Below are 23,229 nucleotides of genomic sequence, written 5' to 3'. Positions count from 1 at the left end.
TTTGCCCATGCACATTTAAAAGCTAAAAATGAGTTTTGGAAAACTGTCCTTTGGTCTGATGACATTAAACTGGAGCTGTTTGGGCACATGGATGTTGCCTATGTTTGGCAAAAAAAGGGAAGGCCTACAACCATAAAAATACAGTTCCCACAGTGAAGCATGGTGGCAGGAGCATCATGTAATGGGGCTGTTTTGCTGTCTCAGGCACAGGGAGCCTTGTTTGGGTGCATGGGATCATGAAAAAGAAAGATTATGTTGACCTTTTGAGGGATAACATCAAGACGCCTGCTCTTAGTCTAGGCTTAGGTCACCACCAGGTCCTTCAGCATGATAATAACCCAAAGCATAGTGAAGAGTGGTCTAAAACGCCCTAAAGGATACCCTAATCAAGGTGCTGGAATAGCCTACACAGAGACCAGACCTCAACCCCATTGAGAATCTGTGGCACGTGCTTAAAGCAAGAGTCCATACAAGAAAACCATGCAGTTTGAAGGAGCTGGAGCTAAAGAGTGCTTAAGAGATATGTGCCAACCTAGTAAAAGACTATTCAAAGAAGTTGTTGTCAGTTGAAGCAAAGAAAGGCTACACTATTGACTATTAATGGTCAGGGGGCTAATAATTTTGAACATGTCAATTTTTGCTTTTCTTGTCACAAATCAGAGCATGAGTAAACAATGATCATCAAACTTTGTGGGCATACTGTCTTTGCGCTTCTGTAATCATATAAACCAGGCACATTTTTGGAAATGGTCATTTTCATGTATAAACAAAGGATTATGTCTGAATTCATAAGGGGGGCTAATAATTTTGGGCTTAACTGTACATACTTTAAGGGTAGTGTTTAACAATGAAGTTTCGCAAAATATGTCAGATATGATCGCAAGAAACACACAACTTGAAAAAAGTAATCAATTACATTTCCAAAGTAACCTTCCCAAAACTGAATCTACTGTATGTGAGATTCAATACATTTTCCTGTTATGTGACTGGAATGATTTTGAATGGCCATGAATTGAATTCCACTTCCTGTCATTCCAATTCAGATTCAAATTCAACTTCCTGTGGGGTGGGGCCAATTCAATTCAAATTCCAATTCATGAATTGAATGGAGGCCAATTCTAAAATTCAGAATTGCACAAGCCTGCTCGATACACGGTCTCCCCATGAGTGATTAAGAAACATAAATCACAAAATCACAACCTTAAATACCCCTAAAATGTGCATCCCTGACCATGTGTTTCCAATGGGTAACATAGAGCCCATAGTCGCTTTAAGCGTTTAATGATGGACACTGGTACCTCTTCTCTTGCACTCTTGTCCGCCTCATTGGAACCTTCATTCAGGATATTGGACACAGTTTGGTACATCTGAGCCAGGGCTGGCGCTGTAAGCTGGCCTTGGCTCTGTAACTCTGCCACCTGATTTGACACCAAGTTCTGGAGATCCTGCACAGAGGGCTCCAAAACAGAGTCCCTGACCTAGATGATGGACACAGATTTAATGATGTGGATGTCGTGATTTTAAAGCTTCATCAGTGTGGAGGTTGATATGATATGATACAATGTCAAACTAGAAAAGCACTCAGAGAGCACAGACCTCCGCCTGTATTGTTCTTCCTAGGTTGTCATACATTTGAACCTAAACTATTCCGATCGCCACCATGTGGCCATACCATGCCATTACACCACTAAGCGAAACACATTAACGGCTCCGGAATCCCGACGATGTTACGGATCACTCCCAATTTAATAGTTTCTTCCTAGGGTCATGTCTGACCTTCCCTGAAAATTTCATCGAAATCCATCCATTACTTTTTGAGTTATATTGCTAACAGACAGACAAACAAACAAACAGACAGACAGACAAACGCCGGTCCCCCGATGAAAACATAACCTCCTTGGCGGAGGTAAAAATAAACTCATGTCTCAGTGCATGTGAAGCCCCTAGAGATAGCAGTCCCACCCACAAATGTCCTGTACAGCCAATGAAAAGGAAGCATATTGCATCATGGTGACCCTTCCAAACTTGTAGTCCAATGGAAGGATGGGATGGGGGCTTGAAAAGGCACCTGCGCCACCAATGACAAGTGCAAAGTCAAAGAGAAAAAATGAGACCACGATCCTGTGCCCTCCAAACAGACAGACACAAACACACACACATACACTCTCTTTCACTCTCTCTCTCTCTCTCTCTCTCTCTCTCTCTCTCTCTCTCTCTCTCTCTCAAATTCAAATTCAAATTCAAATTCAAATGCAAATGAGCTATATTGGCATGACTTACAGAAGAGTAGTGTTGCCAAAGCAATCATACAGTGCAAACAGATACAATATCTGTTTTGAAGGTAACATACAAGCATCAAAAACAAAATGAAATACATTTATAATAATTAAAAATATATGGTCTTAAATTCAAATATCTACTCAGAAATAAGTTAAACATATGTATCTAGATTATCTTTGGTTAAAAAAGGAAATTTATAGCTTTCAGCTTTAAAGTATTCTAAAATTAAAGGAAACTTATAGATTTCAGTTAACTCTTAATTCAAAGGAAAATTGCTAAGTTATCTTGGGTTAACTAAAAAAAAAGGAAACTTATAGATTTCAACTTTAAAGTATTATAGGATTAAAGGAATTAAATTAAATCTGTTTAATCTAATTAAAAGAAAACTTACACCTAAGCTTTCAACTTTAGAGTATCCTATGATTTACGGAAATGTGGAATTCCATTAATCTAGATTAAAAGGAAACTTAAGTATATATCTAAATAAAACAGAAAACGTACAATTAATTTGCCCACCGTGTAAATGAAACTTATGACCTGTATATTAGTAATCTAAGATCGCCCTAGTTTAAAGAGGATATTAAAACCCTATCTAAATGTATGTAGGCCTACCTAAAATAATAAATAGAGTGACAATATGGCTAAACATCTAATAAAGTTAAGATGTCTCTCTTGTTTTGTGGCAGGCCATTATATAGTCTGCAGCTATATTTGTGTGATTTTTGTCCTCTTCTAGTGATATGTATAATTTGGATTGAGGAGTTAGATTTTCAAAATCATTTACATGGTTTTTGAGTTCAGCAAAATAAATTTCCCTAATGGATGTATATCTTGAACAGTAAAGCAGGAAATGTTCTTCGTTTTCAATTTCATTTATGCAGGAACCACAATTTCTCATATCTCTAGGTATCCATGTCTGTTTATGTCTACCTATTTCAATTTGGAGTTTGTGGTCACTGATTTTATACTTGGTCATTGTTGTTCTTTTTTTTCTGTCTTATATAAATATGGTGCTAGACAATAGTTTCTGTTTAATGATCTGTATATGTCTAATTTGTTATTGTTTTTTATTTCCTCCTTCCATAATTCAATGTAGTCTATCTGGTTTGTATAATCAATTTCTTTTAGGACAGATTTTGGTAGGAAACTCAGATTATTAATGTTGTTTTTCTTTGCAAGATGGTAAAGGGGGTCACAATTATGGTTTATGGACTTGCACTTGAAAGCATGGTGGTAAGTTTCGCTATTGCTTTTTGACAGATGAAACCAAAAGTTAGAGGGTCTTTTGTCAATGTCAAGAGCTAAGGGGAACCTCCCCAACTCTGAGCGACATGCAAGGTTGGAGGAAGTTCTATGAACGCCTAAGACATCTTTGCATATTTGTAGATGTAATAATTCAGTTGGACTTTTGTCCCATTGTTTGTAGTCAAGTCCATACAGTGGTCCCGATATCTCACTGCCATAGAGGGCAATTGGCTTGACTATGGAATCAATTATCTTCAACCAGAATTTGGTTGGGGGATTGAATTTGTGAAGCTGTTTCTTAATCAGAAAATATGTTCTCAGAGCCTTCTCAGCCAGGTTTTTTGAGGCTAGATTAAATCTTCCTGAAGCTGTTATCGTGAGTCCCAGATAGTTATAATTAGATGTTGGCTGTATGGTAGTTTCTCCAATTTTGAAGTTGGTCTCTTTTTTAGATGGTCTCATTTTTTTGTTAAATATCATTATCTTTGTTTTGTCAACATTAATTGGCAATGGCCAGTTTTTTACTAAAGCTGTCTAAAATGTTGAGGCTCTCTTGTAGGCTTTCTTTTGATGGTGACAGTAACACCACATCATCTGCAAAGAGAAGACAATATTTGTGCTGTCAAGTAAAAGCCCAGGATGTGTTGAGTGATTCATTTCTTTGGCTAGTTCATTAATGAATAAGTTAAACAGAATCGGGCTTAGGCTGCATCCTTGTCTAACTCCTCTGCTTTGATTAAAAAACTCTGTTCTTGAGTTGTTGATTTTGATGCTGCATTGATTGTGTTTGTATATGTCTTTTATGATGGAATAGACATTGCCCCTTATATCACTTTCTAGGATTTTTTATAACATTCCTTGGTGCCATATGGAGTCGAAAGCCTTTTGGAAATCGTCAAAGCATGCATAGATTTTTCCTCCTTTTGTTTTCTGTACGTATTGGTCTATAAGTGTTGGAGAGTATAGATATGATCTGTGGTTCTAAATTCTGGAAGGAAGCCTATCTGACTTTTACATAAAACATTCTTATTCTTTAAAAAGTTAAGTATTCTTGTGATCAGGATGTTACAGAACATGTTTCCAATAACGCTGGTCACACAAATCCCACAATAATTATTTGGGTTCATTTTATCCCCATTTTTGTGTACCGGTGTGATCAATCCTTGGTTCCATGTTATAGGGAAATACCCTGAGCTCATTACTACTGTAGGTTAAACAGTTTGAGGATAGCTTGTCTTGTTAGGGATGTGCTATGTTTTAACATTTCTGGTGAGATATTATCAATTCCACAGGATTTTCCTGTTTTGAGTGATTTGATTTTTTCATTCAATTCAGATAGTTTTATTGGATTGTCCAGATCACTTTGGTATGACAATGTTTATTCAAGTTGTTTTATTTTTTCAGTGATTTCTTTCTGGGATTGGTTTTGTGTATTCTCTTTGTGTGTGTATAGCTCTTCAAAATGGTGTTTCCAAATGTTTCCATTAGTTATACCTATGGGATCTTTTCTTCTTGAGTTGTCTAGTTGGCGCCATATTTTCCAAAAGGAGTTGGAATCTATTGCCTCTTCAATCTGTTCAAGTTTTGCTGTCATGAAATTTGTCTTTTTTGTATTCAGAAGTTTCTTGTATTGCTTTAGAGCGTCTAAGTACGTAAGTCGTAAATCTTGGCTTGTAGGATCTCTATGTTTTTGATTTGAGAGCACTCTTAGGTCATGCCTTGCTTGGAAACATTCCTTGTCAAACCACTTTTCCTTTGAACACTTATTTTTTCTTGTTGTTCTTCTTTTAACAAATGACTCCTGACGTATGAGCTAATTCATTGAATATTTTAGTTAACTCTTCAGCAGCTGAATCAACACTCTCTCTGTCATTTGTGACCTTAGAAAATAAAAAACTGTATAGTTTGTTTTCTATATATATACTATCTGATATAGTTTTATATTTCAAATGACTGTCGCTTTTCCATTTACATTTGTATGGAATGGGGAACAGGGATTGCTTGTCTTTTTGGGATGATATCTTTTCAAAGTTCAGGAGAATTTTAGTTTGACAGTGATCTGATAATGGAAGTTGTGGCATGACCATAAAAGCTTTTATATCTCAGTGTGGTAGATTTGTTATACCGTAGTCACTTACGCTATTACCTAAATGTGAACAATATGTATTTCTTCCTAGAAAATCACCAGGTGTTCTTCCATTTATAACATATAGGCCAACATTTTTACACATTCGTAACAGTTGTCTTCCAGTTTTGTTAACTACAGAGTCAAAGCTTTTCCGTGTGAGAGGAAATTCTGTTTTAAGTACATTTGTTCCAATTATATGATTATCTCCCTCTGAACAAATGTAATCAATTTCTCTTCCTATTCTAGCATTAAAATCTCCGGAGAGAAGTATAGATCCTTTTGTTTGAAACTCTATTTCACTTTGTAGGTTTTCAAATATAATTTCATCATAATAGGGGGAGTTAAAGGGTGGCATGTATATGGCACATAGGTATAATGCTTGGTTGGATGTGTTATTTATTATTTGGAGCCATAAGTAAGATTTCCCCCTTTTGACAGGGTGTATTTGATCTTTAAGGGCATGTTTGTACCATACTATAACACCACCTGACAAACGTCCATTTCTTACTTTAGGTTGTTTTAGGGGAGGAATGATCAGTTCATTGTAGTTACATGGGCAACCAGTACTGGAATCTTTGTTGGCCCATGTTTCAAGTAAGATTACTATGTCAATATTTTCAATAGAAGATTGGAAAGTAGGGTCTGTAGTTTTCAATCCAAAAGTGGAAGAATTTATCCCCTGTATATTCCAGCAAACTATACTTAATGTCATAGTGATTTGTGATGAAAGTGTCTTTGGATGTTTTTGCTAGTGGAACATCATAGGCTACAATTATATATATCATAAAAAATATATATATAAGAACATAATATATATCATAGCAATATCTGTATCTATATCTCTTTCTATATACAGCCTACACATACACATACACATACACATATACTGTACATAGCCTACGTATAGGCTACACATAAATGTACACACACACACACACACACACACACACACACTCTCTCTCTCTCTCTCTCTCACACACACACACACACGCACACAAATAATACACAACTCGCTCACATTTCCAAATATATGTACAGTAACTGTATTTCCCTCAGTGTATGAACTGAACATTTGTGCAAAGTGTAGGCAGAGAGGGTTAATAATTAAGGATCTTTGGTGTAGGTGAGTGTTCTTGATCTGTCAGTTGTCATGGAATGCACTTCCTGCTAGAAGCGTTCTATTTGATGACATTATAATCACCAAGCAACCAAGATGTTTGCATTAGAATGTTAGAATTTAGAATATAGAATTTAGAACTTAGAATGTTAGAATGTTGGGCAAAGTAGAATTTGGGCCAAACTTGCCACTTCTTACACGAACAAGCTGAAGGCAAGTCACTTGTGATTAACCTCTGCGATTTCAAAGCGATTTTCAACTTCAATGGCTTTCTACCCAAGGACATTCAACCCAGCAGGATCCTGGATCGGGACTGAATATCAGCCTCTGTTTCAGAGAAACCTGTCCTGTGTCAACACTGTTGAGGAAAACAGAAACACCGTGCCCCTTTGGAGACCTCCATCAAAGCAGCAATATCAATATGTGCGGTCTACACGGTTTTCTGCAAGTAAGGATATAATATTTGCAGTGCTCTTATAGTTAGGCCTAATAGCTTGATTATGGGTTGATATATTTATTTATATTCATATTTCTGATATATGTTGTAGGTAAGTATTGGAGGGAGTCTGGAGACAGGCGTGCTGTGGTCCAGGAGGAGTGGCATGGTATGGCCAAGCTGCCCACCTCAACACCTCAGCACCTCACTCTCGTGGGCAACGGTGTCAAGAGCAGCCGGGTGGCTCCTCCCAGACCTGTGGCAGTGGCTCCAGCGAGGAAGGAGGAGAACCTGACATTCGTTGGGAACTTCACTCATGCTCCGAACATCACCCAGGACCAGCTATTGGCCCTGCTGAATTCCCAAAAGGGCCCTGACTCTGGGAGTGCAGGCATCCGTGGTGTTCCGTCCGCCCAGAAGACACCACTCCATCTCACTCGGCCCTGTGGCAGTGAGATCATGAAACATGCCTACCCATCTGCAGGTAAGAAGAAGTCTATGTCCTCTAAATGTGGCTGATCTGAATAACTGACAACTAGAGTAGCTAACATGAATGTGTCTCTTCAGTTGTGCAGGTGTCAGCACGAGAGCAGGAGCTGCTGTCCGTCTCTGCTGTTCATCAGCGGGAGACTGGTGGACTGACCCACGTGGGCTCAATCAGCTCATCCAGTAGTGCTTTGAGGCAGGAGGCTGCACCCCTTACCTTTGTGGGGAACTTCACCGCCCCTGCCGCAGCACTTCATGGTCAGCAACACATGAAGCCGATGCAAGCCCAGGTGCCAGGCAGTGTCGCCCAGGGAGGATTCATCCCTCTGGGGGTCGGTCCCACTCGGTCCACCCCTGCAGCTCCGGCAGGTCTCCCCACTGGGGCCGGTGGTGAAGTCCCGACCTACTGTAAGAGCACAGTCCACTCCAACCAAGCGGAGCGTGTGAAGATGATGGAGTACCACCGTGACATGGCCTCCTACTACAGAGGGCTCAAGCGTAAGGCTGAGCACGTCCCAGCGAGGGAGGGGTCAGGGTGCCCCAACGAGCTCCAGACAGGAAGTGTCCGTGACAGGACCTTGGACGAGCCTCGGCAGAAGACGTGGTGGGACAACACCACAGAGGGCGTCGTTCTTCCTGAGGACGCTGTAGAGAAACTTGATGCCATTCCTGGCATCTGGGATTTGGCCATACAGATGGGCTTTCTGACTGTCTGCTAGTCAGATGATTGAAAAAATGTTTACTCCAATATATTGTACATTGAATTGAATTGCTATTTTTGTATGATTATATTTAAAAAAATAAAATATTATATTAATTACCATTATAAAACAATGACTCTTCTTTCAGTAACTCAGAGAATAAGAGAATTACTAATAAATAGCCTACATATTTTCTTTTCATCCACTACATTAACTTGCTGCCCTCACATAATGTTAATGTTAATTATTTATAATTAGGCCTAGATATAGCATGTGTACACTTCCATGAGGCTCTTATTTACAAGAACAAATATCATGTAATTGCTCTGCACTCTTCACATCCTGTAATACGTTGAAGTGTCTCACTATTGTGGAGTCACCAGGGTCTGTTTCTTTCATGTTATACAACTGCTGAAGATGCAACCAGCAGATTATGTAATCCTTTAACCACTGAGTGAAATACACAATACTCTTATGACACATTACTTGCTGTCAATACATTAATTATTCCACAGTTCAAGGTAAAAATGAAATGAAATTTCGCACATTCAAGTATGCATTTATCGTGAAGTTAAATTAAGGCACTAGACTGTTCCAGCCAGGGTCCATGCATTAAAAGATCAGTGTAAACTTCAATCAAAGAAAAAAACGTTTTTATATATGTTCCAGTCAGCCATAATCCATAATCGTCGTCGATAGTCGTGTCCATTGTCAGATAGCCGTTAGGGTTCAGGTCTAGAGGGTTTCCAGTCGCTCACTGCTGGGAGAGGGCCGACTCGGACCTTGTGTCCATGCTCAGCTGCTGCTCAACTGCCAAGACAGAGCTGGCCAGGGGCTGCTGGATAATAGGAGCCGCTTCCGCAGACTTCTCACGGCTCTGCTCTCCATCCACCACCACCTGCTGTAGTCCAGTCCAGCTGAGGGACTCACTGAAATCCTCCCCTAAAATGAGACTCTTCGTTAGGAAATTGAAGCGTTTAATGATGGACACTGGTACCTCTTCTCTTGCAAAGCCAAGACAAGTAACACCATTATGCTAGGAATTACATTTTACAACTACCAGTCTTTTATCTTCCCAAACATTTGCATCATAATATGGACCAACTAACACAACTAGCTTTCAGTGCACCATGCAATGAATGATTGGATTCTGAGTTTGTGAAGTGTTCAAAATCACCTGGCGTCATGTCTTTGGATGGGCTGGTGTTTCTGTACCATTCGTGCCATTGAGCTCCTGTCATCGAACCAAGACGCTTCAGCTGCAATACACACAGGTTTGGGACATGTCAAATGCAATGTCAAATCTTAAAATCAATTTGTTCAATGACATATTTCACAAGAAAACAATGCACACAGTTTTGGCACAGGTGTCAAATGTCCAATCTCAAAATAGATGTTTCATGAAATAAAGTAAATTGCTCGTACCTCTGCACACATCGCCATAGAGATACGCAAGGCAAGTTCCCTCCTTTCATCCTGGTACTCCATACTACAAAGACGGCACAAATGCAGCTCAATAACATGTTCTGTAATCATAACTGATCAGTTGGTCTCATTAAGTTAAAGCCTCACCTGCTTTGACTGGCTTGACTGGGCAAAGATGAGTCACAGTCCACAGATACATCCACAGAAGGCTGTGTCTAAAAAAAACCCCACAGAGCAACGATGTAGTCTAACAAAATGTCCTGCTCAACCAAATCAACTGTGCTATAGGGAGCTAAAACAGAGAGGAGTCTGTCTTACCTTTGCTGATTCCGCACTTGTGGGTCGGGATTGCTTCTCTCCCAATTCCAAATCACGATCCTTCTCTTCTTGCCGCTTTTTCATGATGTACTCGTATGTGGTAAGCTTCTTCGACACTGTACACATAAAGAAACAAAATGTTAGCCATTTATGCAACACGTCAGCCATTTGTGGCCTTCAGGGCAGTCCCGTCTTTCATTTCTGATTATCATATACACCTGCAAAAATGCCTATTCTTCATACTCACAGAGAAATATATGAAATCCCAGCAGGTGAATCACAACCACCAAGAAAACCAGCGTCAGTAAAAAGGTGAAGCAGCTCACTACCAAGAGTCCAGCGGAGCTGGTGTGCACAGGAGCCAGTGGGAGGAACACCAACCATGTTGAGTTATTCAGACCTGGACAGACAGGTACAGACTGAACAGATAGCACTGTGCCGCATGACATACACGTGTGAAAGTAATCTGAAAGGGAACATCCCTTTTGCATGTAGCCAGCTAACAATCAGGGCGTTATTGTAACCATGGAGCATTCAAACTAATGCATGTTTGCTCAGAAAGCATTCGACCAGTCCTCTTACCCTGAAACTGAGGGGCGGTGCGGAGTATGGCCGGGTTCAAAGAGTGCTCAATGATGATGAACAAAACCATGAGGAGCAGCAGAAACATTCCAATAGCAGCAGTCACAACGGCCACAAAGAAAAACCTGCAGGTTGGACCATTACAACTAATATAGTTAGATAAAAGAAGACAAATTCTAATCCATACAAATATCCAGCACCACATCCTAGAACAGGTCATAGGACGGTTGCAGGTAGGTAGCACTGTGACATTAAAACCCAGAGCATGCAGTCATTACAAAGAGACTGCTTATGACCACATGTCTGAAGAGGAACAAAACAGTGGTGCTGAAAGTGCCCTGATGGCAACCAAAGAAACACATTATACTCAAAGCCAAGTTTCCTCTTACCAATAGTTCCTCCTCCCCACACAATTATTCATATACTTGCAGTGGTGGTCAAAGTCTGTAACACATTTGTTGCAAGCCTTGCAGTGTTTAGCTCGAGGTCCCCTGCAGATAGCAAGCAACACAAAGGGGAGAGAAACAGCACAGAAGTAACATGGGGATGAGAATAATTCATGGTCATGCACAATCTTTGTGAAAATAAATCACTTTGAAAGTAGATAGAAAGTAAATAGACATCTGACGAGGACAGTACACTCACACGTCAATATCACAGATTTTACAGTGTAGGTCAAGGATGACATGTGCATGTTGGCTTTTGTCAAAGGTCGGCAAGGTAGAGGCGTAGTTTCTGGCGCGCACAATGGGTTCTGCTGGGTCTATCAACACAGCTGCAATGTGGGTAACCAGGTGAAGAACAAAGAAAAATCCAAGATGCTGTGTAGATTGAAGTCAAGGTAAAATTCACTTGGGAAGAGAGTGATTGGAAAGAGAGGTAAGAAACTAAGTATTCTGTACATCAACACACCTTTTTTTTAAAATGAGCTTTTGATTATTGTGACATTTGACCTCAAACAGAGAAGAAAACAGGCAAGGCCCAGCACTGCTTACAAAAACCTCATAGAGTGTAGAGTGCAGTCAGCTCTCCATGAAACACCCATGTGCCCACCAATGCGCTAGTGTGCACACTGACAGCCCTGACGTCAAGAGCCTATCAACCCCCCAGCATGCCACAGCAGGGCTGTGTGTGCGGTGGCCGTCTGGAAAAACGAGGCTCCTGGAGGCACAGCCAGCACAGCTGCCCTGACTCCCTGCCAGCCACGGATCAGACCTCTGCTCTCATCTCAGCCACGGGCCACGGCCAATGCCATCCGCACGCTCCCAACGCCATGGGCCGAGAGCGCAACATGAAACATTCCTGTTAAGATGTCAGGATGATCTTTAGGTACTGCGAGCAGACAAGCCAGCACTTTGATAGCTTGGTGCAGCCAGCATCACCAGCCTTCGTGTTGAAATGCCAAATCCAATCAAAATGGAGATGCTTAGAAACTACAAGTGAGTGTTGAAATGTACAGAAAACTGACCAGTGTTGGTGATTGACAGTGGTGAAGGATTAGACCACATACACAGTTATATTTCTGCAAGACACGCTGTCCTACCCTTTTACATAATGCAATGGTGAAAATAGGAAGATGAACTAATCACACGCACCTGTCCACCCTAAGACATCCTAAGTTGCTTTCAAAGCTCATGCATCTAGGCTACTCACAGTACACAGAAAAGGATACACCATAGGCCAACGAGTCCCATGGGGAGGGCAGCAGTGGGATGTAGATCCCAAATCCGACAACAACCAAGTAAATGTAGGTGAAGTAGGAAACCAGCTGCTGGGTGGTGGGTCGTGCGGACCAGCCGTTGCGGCGCGAGCGCGGTGCAGGGATCACCGGCTCATTGCAGGTGCTCCCGGTGGCCGGCTCGGTCCGCCTCAGGTGCTGATCGCAGCACCTCATATCTGAAGGGAGGGAAATGGTTGAGGTAAGGGTGAGCTGTGAAAGCCAGAGTTAATACATTTGTTCCTCAATGTAGGCTATGTGTCCTTACTTAAGAGTCAGCAGGAGTAGCCTGCAAATGAACACAAATAGGCTAAAAAGCTCAACAGATCTAGTAGGAACATCTAGTAGCCTAGTTTACCAGAAGTATTTTCTTGAAGTTCGAGAGAATCACGTGACATAGCCTATGCCTTGAGATGGCGTTCTATCGTGCAGAATGAAAGACGGTTGCCTTGTAAATTAACTCGTAAATCCCAGGCTTCTTATTTACTCTCACTGTGATGGTGACACCATAAACGCAGCTTTGCGTATGGCCACTGACGCCAACGATGCCCAACACCTTCGAAACCAACCACCTAACTTTATTATGGCCAGAAATTAATAAGATGTATGAGCGAAAGTCTAAATAGGTTACAGGCTTCCGTAACTCTTGAAAACTATGAGGCTTGGCCATATTAAATGTAACTTACGTTATGTGGAAGGCGTTACATTGGTGACAGAAGCATGCTCACTAACATTTGCATTGGCGTGATCGTAGGCAGGCTAAAAATTGTTAAGGTGGCGCGATAGTCATTAAAAAAAATGGCAAGATTCACAGTGATATGTCAATGAATAATAATTAATTCTAAAATTAGATCAAATTGGCATTTTTATTCAATTCGTTTCGGTTCTCGGGAAGGTTTTTGCGCTATTTGCGCTCTACAGCCACCGTTAGCCCATATGAATTCCTTCAATGTTCCTAAGACACTCCTCAGTTAATTGGTTGGCATTATTGTTTATGGCTCGGTCCGAACCACATATATTAGCTTCCCATAATTTACAGAGTAGAGCCAGGACTGTTTAGCCGACGAACTTGAGCGTACTTACGCAAACGATGAACGGACAAGAACACCGTAATGAGGAGCAATTAATTTCAGTTTGAGGTTAGAATATGAAGAGAGAACACAATGGATATTCATAGGGCAGTTACCTTTACCAGTGTTCAGCAGCGACCACTTGTAAAGGCGCACTTACTTCGTTAGACTCGCAATTCTTCTATGCTGAATGCACCTTTCCATTATTTCAGGTTACTTACCATAAATAGTTTGGCAGGTGACTTATTTTCAGACTGAAGATTTTCAAACACGAGTGAAAGGCAAAGCAACTGAAGCTAACGAAGTTATTTCAAATGGATGAAAAGAATAAAACGATCATTTCTAAACGTAGGAATGGCTGTTTGAAATTGGCATAGTAGCCTATGGTCAGAGGCCAAAGATCTTTCCATTACCAACGCAGAAGTTCCGCAATTTAAACTTTTAAATATTTTTCTTTCAATTATATCCATATGTATTATACCTTACCTATTCCTTGGATTTTGAATTGGATTTTCAGAGAAGTGAATTGTTTACTGTATCTAAAACTATTACTGTTAATAAAAGAACTACACTACACACAACAGATTGGTCGAGTGAAGCCCATATGGCAATGATTCTTTTTTTCTTTTCTTTTTTTTTAAACGTCATAGATGAACAAATAAATTACGTTGAGTGACGTCATTAACGTCAGTGACGTTCGTGTGGATTAAATCGTGGTGACATCACAGCGATTTCCTATTTCAGTTAATGTGAGTACACTCTTCCTCTACAAGGGAAATGCAAATTTGATGGACATTTTCCCTTCATATGTGTAAACAAGTTACTGAAAACGTCCTAACACACGATAGATGCGATACAAAAAGTGTTTTATCAGGGATTTACAGTGTAATTCAACAAAGGAGAGAGGTGTTACAGATAATAGGCCTATGGCTTAAAAGGGAACACTTTTTCATTATTTTTTTTATTATCAATGCCTGCTAAAAAATAATGGAGAAAACACTGAATGATCAATCAAATGCTACACTACGTGACTGATTCCAAACAACAGATGGGTATGTTTCGGGCTACTGCGGATAACATCGATGATTACACTGGAATTGTATCGGACTACATTTGTAAGTGCATTGATGACGTTGTACCGCGAGTGACTGTACAAACTTTTCCTAATCAAAATCCATGGGTGAATGGAGAGGTCTCTTCAGCACTCAAGGCCCGGACAGTAGCCTACCAGTCTGGTAACCCTAGTGAGTACAAAATAGCCCGTTATGAATTAAGAAAACCCATTAAATTGGCCAAGAGACAGTACAGAGAAAAAGTGGAGTCATATTACACAGGATCCAATACCAGGGATATGTGGAGTGGGCTAAGGACCATCACTGACTACAAAGGAAAGAGGCACAGAGCAGATGCGACCTCAGTTTGTCTTGCAGAGGAGCTGAACTCTTTCTATGCCAGGTTTGAGACACCCACCAGGTCAGAGGTACTGTTAGAGCAAGACTGCTGCCCTTTTCAGGTATCTGTGACAGATGTGTGTAAATCTTCAGAAGAGTGAATGCACATAAAGCTCCAGGACCAGACAAAATCCCAGGGCGTGTTCTTAAGGCCTGTGCTTCTGAACTGGCAGAGGTACTCACAGACATCTTCAACCTCTCACTGCTACAGTCTGTAGTCCCCACATGCTTTAAGAGGGCTACCATCATCCCAGTCCCTAAGAAATCATCAGTGAGCTGTTTAAATGACTACCGCCCTGTCGCTCTGACCTCTGTTGTGATGAAGTGCTTTGAGAGGTTAGTCAAAGACCACATCACATCCTGTCTATCTACTGCATTAGACCCACTTCAGTTTGCTTATAGGTCTAACAGGTCTACAGATGATGCTGTAGCTTTGGCCTTGAATACTGCTCTCTCTCACTTGGATCAGAACAACACGTATGTGCGGATGCTCTTTATCGACTTCAGCTCCGCCTTCAACACCATAATACCATAGGCTCATCATGAAACTGCAAGACCTGAACATCAGTCCCTCCATGTACAGCTGGATACTAAATTTCCTAACAGGCAGGCCACAGGCAGTACGGCTAGGTAACATCACCTCCTCCAGTCTAACACTCAGCACTGGTGCTCCAAAGGGTTGTGTGTTAAGCCCTCTGTTGTACTCACTGTACATATATGACTGTGCAGCCACTGACAGCTCCACACCATCATTAAGTTTGCTGATGACACCACCATAATCGGCTGCATCAAGAATGGTGACGAGTCTGCCTACAGAGCAGAGGTGGCAGCAATGACATCTTGGTGTCAGGATAACAGTCTGCTGCTCAATGTAACAAAGACCAAGGAGCTGATAGTGGATTACAGGCGGCTGCAGGGAGAAGAACACACACCCATTCACATCGGGAGTGCAGCAGTGGAGAGAGTCAAAAGCTTCAGATTCCTGGGCATTAACATCAGTGAGGATCTGAGCTGGACACACCATATTGGTGTGATCACAAAGACAGCAAGACAGCGGCTCTTCTTTCTGCGATGTCTGCGGAAATTTGGCATGGACCACACAATATTGACCAACTTTTACCGCTGTACAATAGAGAGTATTCTGACTGGTGGCATAACAGCATGGTATGGTAACAGCACTGCCCAGGATCGAAAAGTGCTACAAAGAGTTGTCAGATCAGCACAGCGTATTACAAGGACTGAGTTACCATCCATCCAGGACATCTACAGTCAGCGATGCAGAAGAAAGGCCAAGCGTATAGTTTCTGACCCCAGTCATCCCAGCCACCATCTCTTCACCCTCCTGCCTTCAACATTTTATTTTCAAGTGTCTTTTTTGTCTTTTCTAAAAGATAAAAGAAAACAGATAACAGAGAAAACTAGAAAAGCACTCAGAGAGCGCAGACCTCCGCCTGTGTTGTTCTTCCTAGGTTGTCATACATTTGAACCTAAACTATTCCGATCGCCACCACGTGGCCATATCATGCCATTAAACCAGTAAGCAAAACACATTAACGGCCCCGGAATCCCGACGATGTTACGGATCACTCCCAATTTAATCGTTTCTTCCTAGGGTCATGTCTGACCTTCCCTGAAAATTTCATCGAAATCCATCCATTACTTTTTGAGTTATCTTGCTAACAGACAGACAGACAAACAAACAAACAAACAAACAGACAGACAGACAAACGCCGGTCCCCGATGAAAACATCACCTCCTTGGAGGAGGTAAAAATAAACGAATGTCTCAGTGCATGTGAAGCCCCTAGAGATAGCAGTCCCACCCACAGCCTTAAGCCCCACCCAAAAATGTCCTGTACAGCCAATGAAAAGGAAGCATATTGCGTCATGGTGACCCTTCCAAACTTGTAGTCCAATAGAAGGATGGGATGGGGGCTTGAAAAGGCACCTGCGCCACCAATTTCAAGTGCAAAGTCAAAGAGAAAAAATGAGACCACGATCCTGTGCCCTCCAAACAGACAGACACAAACACACACACATACACTCTCTTTCACTCTCTCTCTCTCTCTCTCTCTCTCTCTCTCTCTCTCTCTCTCTCTCTCTCTCTCTCTCTCTCTCTCTCTCTCTCTCTCTCTCTCTCTCTCACACACACACACACAAATAATACACAACTCGCTCTAACTGTATTTCCCTCAGTGTATGAACTGAACATTTGTGCAAAGTGTAGGTGGGTGTTCTTGATCTGTCAGTTGTCATGGAATGCACTTCCTGCTAGAAGCATTCTATTTGATGACATTATAATCACCAAGCAACCAAGATGTTTGCATTAGAATGTTAGAGTTTAGAATTTAGAATTTAGAATTTAGAACTTAGAATGTTAGAATGTTGGGCAAAGTAGAATTTGGGCCAAACTTGCCACTTCTTCCATGAACAAGCTGAAGGCAAGTCACTTGTGATTAACCTCTGCGATTTCAAAGCGATTTTCAACTTCAATGGCTTTCTACTCAAGGACATTCAACCCAGCAGGATCCTGGATCGGGACTGAACATCAGCCTCTGTTTCAGAGAAACCTGTCCTGTAGCAACACTGTTGAGGAAAACAGAAACACCGTGCCCCTTTGGATACCTCCATCAAAGCAGCAATATCAATATGTGCGGTCTACACGGTTTTCTGCAAGTAAGGATATAATATTTGCAGTGTTCTTATAGTTAGGCCTAATAAATTGATTATGGTTGATATATTTATTTATATTCATATTTCTGATATGTTGTAGGTAAGTATTGGAGGGAGTCTGGAGACAGGCGTGCTGTGGTCCAGGAGGAGTGGCATGGTATGGCCAAGCTGCCCACCTCAACACCTCAGCACCTCACTCTCGTGGGCAACGGTGTCAAGAGCAGCCGGGTGGCTCCTCCCAGACCTGTGGCAGTGGCTCCAGCGAGGAAGGAGGAAAACCTGACATTCGTTGGGAACTTCACTCATGCTCCGAACATCACCCAGGACCAGCTATTGGCCCTGCTGAATTCCCAAAAGGGCCCTGACTCTGGGAGTGCAGGCATCCGTGGTGTTCCGTCCGCCCAGAAGACACCACGCCATCTCACTCGGCCCTGTGGCAGTGAGATCATGAAACATGCCTACCCATCTGCAGGTAAGAAGAAGTCTATGTCCTCTAAATGTGGCTGATCTGAATAACTGACAACTAGAGTAGCTAACATGAATGTGTCTCTTCAGTTGTGCAGGTGTCAGCACGAGAGCAGGAGCTGCTGTCCGTCTCTGCTGTTCATCAGCGGGAGACTGGTGGACTGACCCACGTGGGCACAATCAGCTCATCCAGTAGTGCTTTGAGGCAGGAGGCTGCACCCCTTACCTTTGTGGGGAACTTCACCGCCCCTGCCGCAGCACTTCATGGTCAGCAACACATGAAGCCGATGCAAGCCCAGGTGCCAGGCAGTGTCGCCCAGGGAGGATTCATCCCTCTGGGGGTCGGTCCCACTCGGTCCACCCCTGCAGCTCCGGCAGGTCTCCCCACTGGGGCCGGTGGTGAAGTCCCGACCTACTGTAAGAGCACAGTCCACTCCAACCAAGCGGAGCGTGTGAAGATGATGGAGTACCACCGTGACATGGCCTCCTACTACAGAGGGCTCAAGCGTAAGGCTGAGCACGTCCCAGCGAGGGAGGGGTCAGGGTGCCCCAACGAGCTCCAGACAGGAAGTGTCCGTGACAGGACCTTGGACCAGCCTCGGCAGAAGACGTGGTGGGACAACGCCACAGAGGGCGTCGTTCTTCCTGAGGACGCTGTAGAGAAACTTGATGCCATTCCTGGCATCTGGGATTTGGCCATACAGATGGGCTTTCTGACTGTCTGCTAGTCAGATGATTGAAAAAATGTTTACTCCAATATATTGTACATTGAATTGAATTGCTATTTTTGTATGATTATATTTTAAAAAATAAAATATTATATTAATTACCATTATAAAACAATGACTCTTCTTTCAGTAACTCAGAGAATAAGAGAATTACTAATAAATAGCCTACATATTTTCTTTTCATCCACTACATTAACTTGCTGCCCTCACATAATGTTAATGTTAATTATTTATAATTAGGCCTAGATATAGCATGTGTACACTTCCATGAGGCTCTTATTTACAAGAACAAATATCATGTAATTGCTCTGCACTCTTCACATCCTGTAATACGTTGAAGTGTCTCACTATTGTGGAGTCACCAGGGTCTGTTTCTTTCATGTTATACAACTGCTGAAGATGCAACCAGCAGATTATGTAATCCTTTAACCACTGAGTGAAATACACAATACTCTTATGACACATTACTTGCTGTCAAGACATTAATTATTCCACAGTTCAAGGTAAAAATGAAATGAAATTTCGCACATTCAAGTATGCATTTATCGTGAAGTTAAATTAAGGCACTAGACTGTTCCAGCCAGGGTCCATGCATTAAAAGATCAGTGTAAACTTCAATCAAAGAAAAAAACGTTTTTATATATGTTCCAGTCAGCCATAATCCATAATCGTCGTCGTTAGTCGTGTCCATTGTCAGATAGCCGTTAGGGTTCAGGTCTAGAGGGTTTCCAGTCGCTCACTGCTGGGAGAGGGCCGACTCGGACCTTGTGTCCATGCTCAGCTGCTGCTCAACTGCCAAGACAGAGCTGGCCAGGGGCTGCTGGATAATAGGAGCCGCTTCCGCAGACTTCTCACGGCTCTGCTCTCCATCCACCACCACCTGCTGTAGTCCAGTCCAGCTGAGGGACTCACCGAAATCCTCCCCTAAAATGAGACTCTTCGTTAGGAAATTGAAGCCAAGACAAGTAACACCATTATGCTAGGAATTACATTTTACAACTACCAGTCTTTTATCTTCCCAAACATTTGCATCATAATATGGACCAACTAACACAACTAGCTTTCAGTGCACCATGCAATGAATGATTGGATTCTGAGTTTGTGAAGTGTTCAAAATCACCTGGCGTCATGTCTTTGGATGGGCTGGTGTTTCTGTACCATTCGTGCCATTGAGCTCCTGTCATCGAACCAAGACGCTTCAGCTGCAATACACACAGGTTTGGGACATGTCAAATGCAATGTCAAATCTTAAAATCAATTTGTTCAATGACATATTTCACAAGAAAACAATGCACACAGTTTTGGCACAGGTGTCAAATGTCCAATCTCAAAATAGATGTTTCATGAAATAAAGTAAATTGCTCGTACCTCTGCACACATCGCCATAGAGATACGCAAGGCAAGTTCCCTCCTTTCATCCTGGTACTCCATACTACAAAGACGGCACAAATGCAGCTCAATAACATGTTCTGTAATCATAACTGATCAGTTGGTCTCATTAAGTTAAAGCCTCACCTGCTTTGACTGGCTTGACTGGGCAAAGATGAGTCACAGTCCACAGATACATCCACAGAAGGCTGTGTCTAAAAAAAAACCCACAGAGCAACGATGTAGTCTAACAAAATGTCCTGCTCAACCAAATCAACTGTGCTATAGGGAGCTAAAACAGAGAGGAGTCTGTCTTACCTTTGCTGATTCCGCACTTGTGGGTCGGGATTGCTTCTCTCCCAATTCCAAATCACGATCCTTCTCTTCTTGCCGCTTTTTCATGATGTACTCGTATGTGGTAAGCTTCTTCGACACTGTACACATAAAGAAACAAAATGTTAGCCATTTATGCAACACGTCAGCCATTTGTGGCCTTCAGGGCAGTCCCGTCTTTCATTTCTGATTATCATATACACCTGCAAAAATGCCTATTCTTCATACTCACAGAGAAATATATGAAATCCCAGCAGGTGAATCACAACCACCAAGAAAACCAGCGTCAGTAAAAAGGTGAAGCAGCTCACTACCAAGAGTCCAGCGGAGCTGGTGTGCACAGGAGCCAGTGGGAGAAACACCAACCATGTCGAGTTATTCAGACCTGGACAGACAGGTACAGACTGAACAGATAGCACTGTGCCGCATGACATACACGTGTGAAAGTAATCTGAAAGGGAACATCCCTTTTGCATGTAGCCAGCTAACAATCAGGGCGTTATTGTAACCATGGAGCATTCAAACTAATGCATGTTTGCTCAGAAAGCATTCGACCAGTCCTCTTACCCTGAAACTGAGGGGCGGTGCGGAGTATGGCCGGGTTCAAAGAGTGCTCAATGATGATGAACAAAACCATGAGGAGCAGCAGAAACATTCCAATAGCAGCAGTCACAACGGCCACAAAGAAAAACCTGCAGGTTGGACCATTACAACTAATATAGTTAGATAAAAGAAGACAAATTCTAATCCATACAAATATCCAGCACCACATCCTAGAACAGGTCACAGGACGGTTGCAGGTAGGTAGCACTGTGACATTAAAACCCAGAGCATGCAGTCATTACAAAGAGACTGCTTATGACCACATGTCTGAAGAGGAACAAAACAGTGGTGCTGAAAGTGCCCTGATGGCAACCAAAGAAACACATTATACTCAAAGCCAAGTTTCCTCTTACCAATAGTTCCTCCTCCCCACACAATTATTCATATACTTGCAGTGGTGGTCAAAGTCTGTAACACATTTGTTGCAAGCCTTGCAGTGTTTAGCTCGAGGTCCCCTGCAGATAGCAAGCAACACAAAGGGGAGAGAAACAGCACAGAAGTAACATGGGGATGAGAATAATTCATGGTCATGCACAATCTTTGTGAAAATAAATCACTTTGAAAGTAGATAGAAAGTAAATAGACATCTGACGAGGACAGTACACTCACACGTCAATATCACAGATTTTACAGTGTAGGTCAAGGATGACATGTGCATGTTGGCTTTTGTCAAAGGTCGGCAAGGTAGAGGCGTAGTTTCTGGCGCGCACAATGGGTTCTGCTGGGTCTATCAACACAGCTGCAATGTGGGTAACCAGGTGAAGAACAAAGAAAAATCCAAGATGCTGTGTAGATTGAAGTCAAGGTAAAATTCACTTGGGAAGAGAGTGATTGGAAAGAGAGGTAAGAAACTAAGTATTCTGTACATCAACACACCTTTTTTTTAAAAAAAGGGAATCACAGATGAGCTTCTGATTATTGTCTGACATTTGACCTCAAACAGAGAAGAAAACAGGCAAGGCCCAGCACTGCTTACAAAAACCTCTTAGAGTGTAGAGTGCAGTCAGCTCTCCATGAAACACCCATGTGCCCACCAATGCGCTAGTGTGCACACTGACAGCCCTGACGTCAAGAGCCTATCAACCCCCCAGCATGCCACAGCAGGGCTGTGTGTGCGGTGGCCGTCTGGAAAAACGAGGCTCCTGGAGGCACAGCCAGCACAGCTGCCCTGACTCCCTGCCAGCCACGGATCAGACCTCTGCTCTCATCTCAGCCACGGGCCACGGCCAACGCCATCCGCACGCTCCCAACGCCATGGGCCGAGAGCGCAACATGAAACATTCCTGTTAAGATGTCAGGATGATCTTTAGGGACTGCGAGCAGACAAGCCAGCACTTTGATAGCTTGGTGCAGCCAGCATCACCAGCCTTCGTGTTGAAATGCCAAATCCAATCAAAATGGAGATGCTTAGAAACTACAAGTGAGTGTTGAAATGTACAGAAAACTGACCAGTGTTGGTGATTGACAGTGGTGAAGGATTAGACCACATACACAGTTATATTTCTGCAAGACACGCTGTCCTACCCTTTTACATAATGCAATGGTGAAAATAGGAAGATGAACTAATCACACGCACCTGTCCACCCTAAGACATCCTAAGTTGCTTTCAAAGCTCATGCATCTAGGCTACTCACAGTACACAGAAAAGGATACACCATAGGCCAACGAGTCCCATGGGGAGGGCAGCAGTGGGATGTAGATCCCAAATCCGACAACAACCAAGTAAATGTAGGTGAAGTAGGAAACCAGCTGCTGGGGCGAGGGTCGTGCGGACCAGCCGTTGCGGCGCGAGCGCGGTGCAGGGGTCACCGGCTCATTGCAGGTGCTCCCGGTGGCCGGCTCGGACCGCCTCAGGTGCTGATCGCAGCACCTCATATCTGAAGGGAGGGAAATGGTTGAGGTAAGGGTGAGCTGTGAAAGCCAGAGTTAATACATTTGTTCCTCAATGTAGGCTATGTGTCTCTACTTAAGAGTCAGCAGGAGTAGCCTGCAAATGAACACAAATAGGCTAAAAAGCTCAACAGATCTAGTAGGAACATCTAGTAGCCTAGTTTACCAGAAGTATTTTCTTGAAGTTCGAGAGAATCACGTGACATAGCCTATG

At 42.5% G+C, this 23,229-nt stretch overlaps 4 protein-coding genes across 4 annotated transcripts; 2 read left to right on the top strand and 2 right to left on the bottom strand.

The window, feature by feature from the left end:
• Window positions 1–7,167: 7,167 nt before the first annotated feature.
• Window positions 7,168–8,430, top strand: LOC134083177 (uncharacterized). The gene is made up of 3 exons (XM_062539359.1): window positions 7,168–7,218; window positions 7,319–7,690; window positions 7,774–8,430. The coding sequence occupies exons 2-3, from the start codon at window positions 7,378–7,380 to the stop codon at window positions 8,409–8,411; spliced, it is 951 nt and encodes a 316-aa protein (XP_062395343.1). The 5' UTR covers window positions 7,168–7,218; window positions 7,319–7,377; the 3' UTR covers window positions 8,412–8,430.
• A 642-nt stretch (window positions 8,431–9,072) lies between these two features.
• Window positions 9,073–12,612, bottom strand: LOC134083173 (palmitoyltransferase ZDHHC11-like). The gene is made up of 10 exons (XM_062539355.1): window positions 12,391–12,612; window positions 11,364–11,539; window positions 11,108–11,209; window positions 10,719–10,843; window positions 10,384–10,602; window positions 10,137–10,252; window positions 9,966–10,033; window positions 9,819–9,882; window positions 9,571–9,652; window positions 9,073–9,335 (listed from the first exon to the last, which is right to left on the bottom strand). The coding sequence occupies exons 1-10, from the start codon at window positions 12,610–12,612 to the stop codon at window positions 9,148–9,150; spliced, it is 1,362 nt and encodes a 453-aa protein (XP_062395339.1). The 3' UTR covers window positions 9,073–9,147.
• Window positions 12,613–17,395: 4,783 nt separating this feature from the next.
• LOC134083175 (uncharacterized) lies at window positions 17,396–18,841 on the top strand. Its single transcript, XM_062539357.1, has 3 exons — window positions 17,396–17,631; window positions 17,729–18,100; window positions 18,184–18,841. The coding sequence occupies exons 1-3, from the start codon at window positions 17,448–17,450 to the stop codon at window positions 18,819–18,821; spliced, it is 1,194 nt and encodes a 397-aa protein (XP_062395341.1). The 5' UTR covers window positions 17,396–17,447; the 3' UTR covers window positions 18,822–18,841.
• A 658-nt stretch (window positions 18,842–19,499) lies between these two features.
• LOC134083174 (palmitoyltransferase ZDHHC11-like) lies at window positions 19,500–23,000 on the bottom strand. Its single transcript, XM_062539356.1, has 10 exons — window positions 22,779–23,000; window positions 21,735–21,910; window positions 21,479–21,580; window positions 21,090–21,214; window positions 20,755–20,973; window positions 20,508–20,623; window positions 20,337–20,404; window positions 20,190–20,253; window positions 19,942–20,023; window positions 19,500–19,745 (listed from the first exon to the last, which is right to left on the bottom strand). Exons 1-10 carry the CDS (start codon window positions 22,998–23,000, stop codon window positions 19,558–19,560), a joined length of 1,362 nt encoding a protein of 453 aa, XP_062395340.1. The 3' UTR covers window positions 19,500–19,557.
• Between the last annotated feature and the right edge of the window lie 229 nt (window positions 23,001–23,229).

Source organism: Sardina pilchardus, chromosome 6 (genome assembly GCF_963854185.1).
Source record: "Sardina pilchardus chromosome 6, fSarPil1.1, whole genome shotgun sequence".
Taxonomy (NCBI): Eukaryota; Metazoa; Chordata; class Actinopteri; order Clupeiformes; family Clupeidae; genus Sardina; species Sardina pilchardus.
This window is presented reverse-complemented; position numbering and strand designations above follow the sequence as displayed.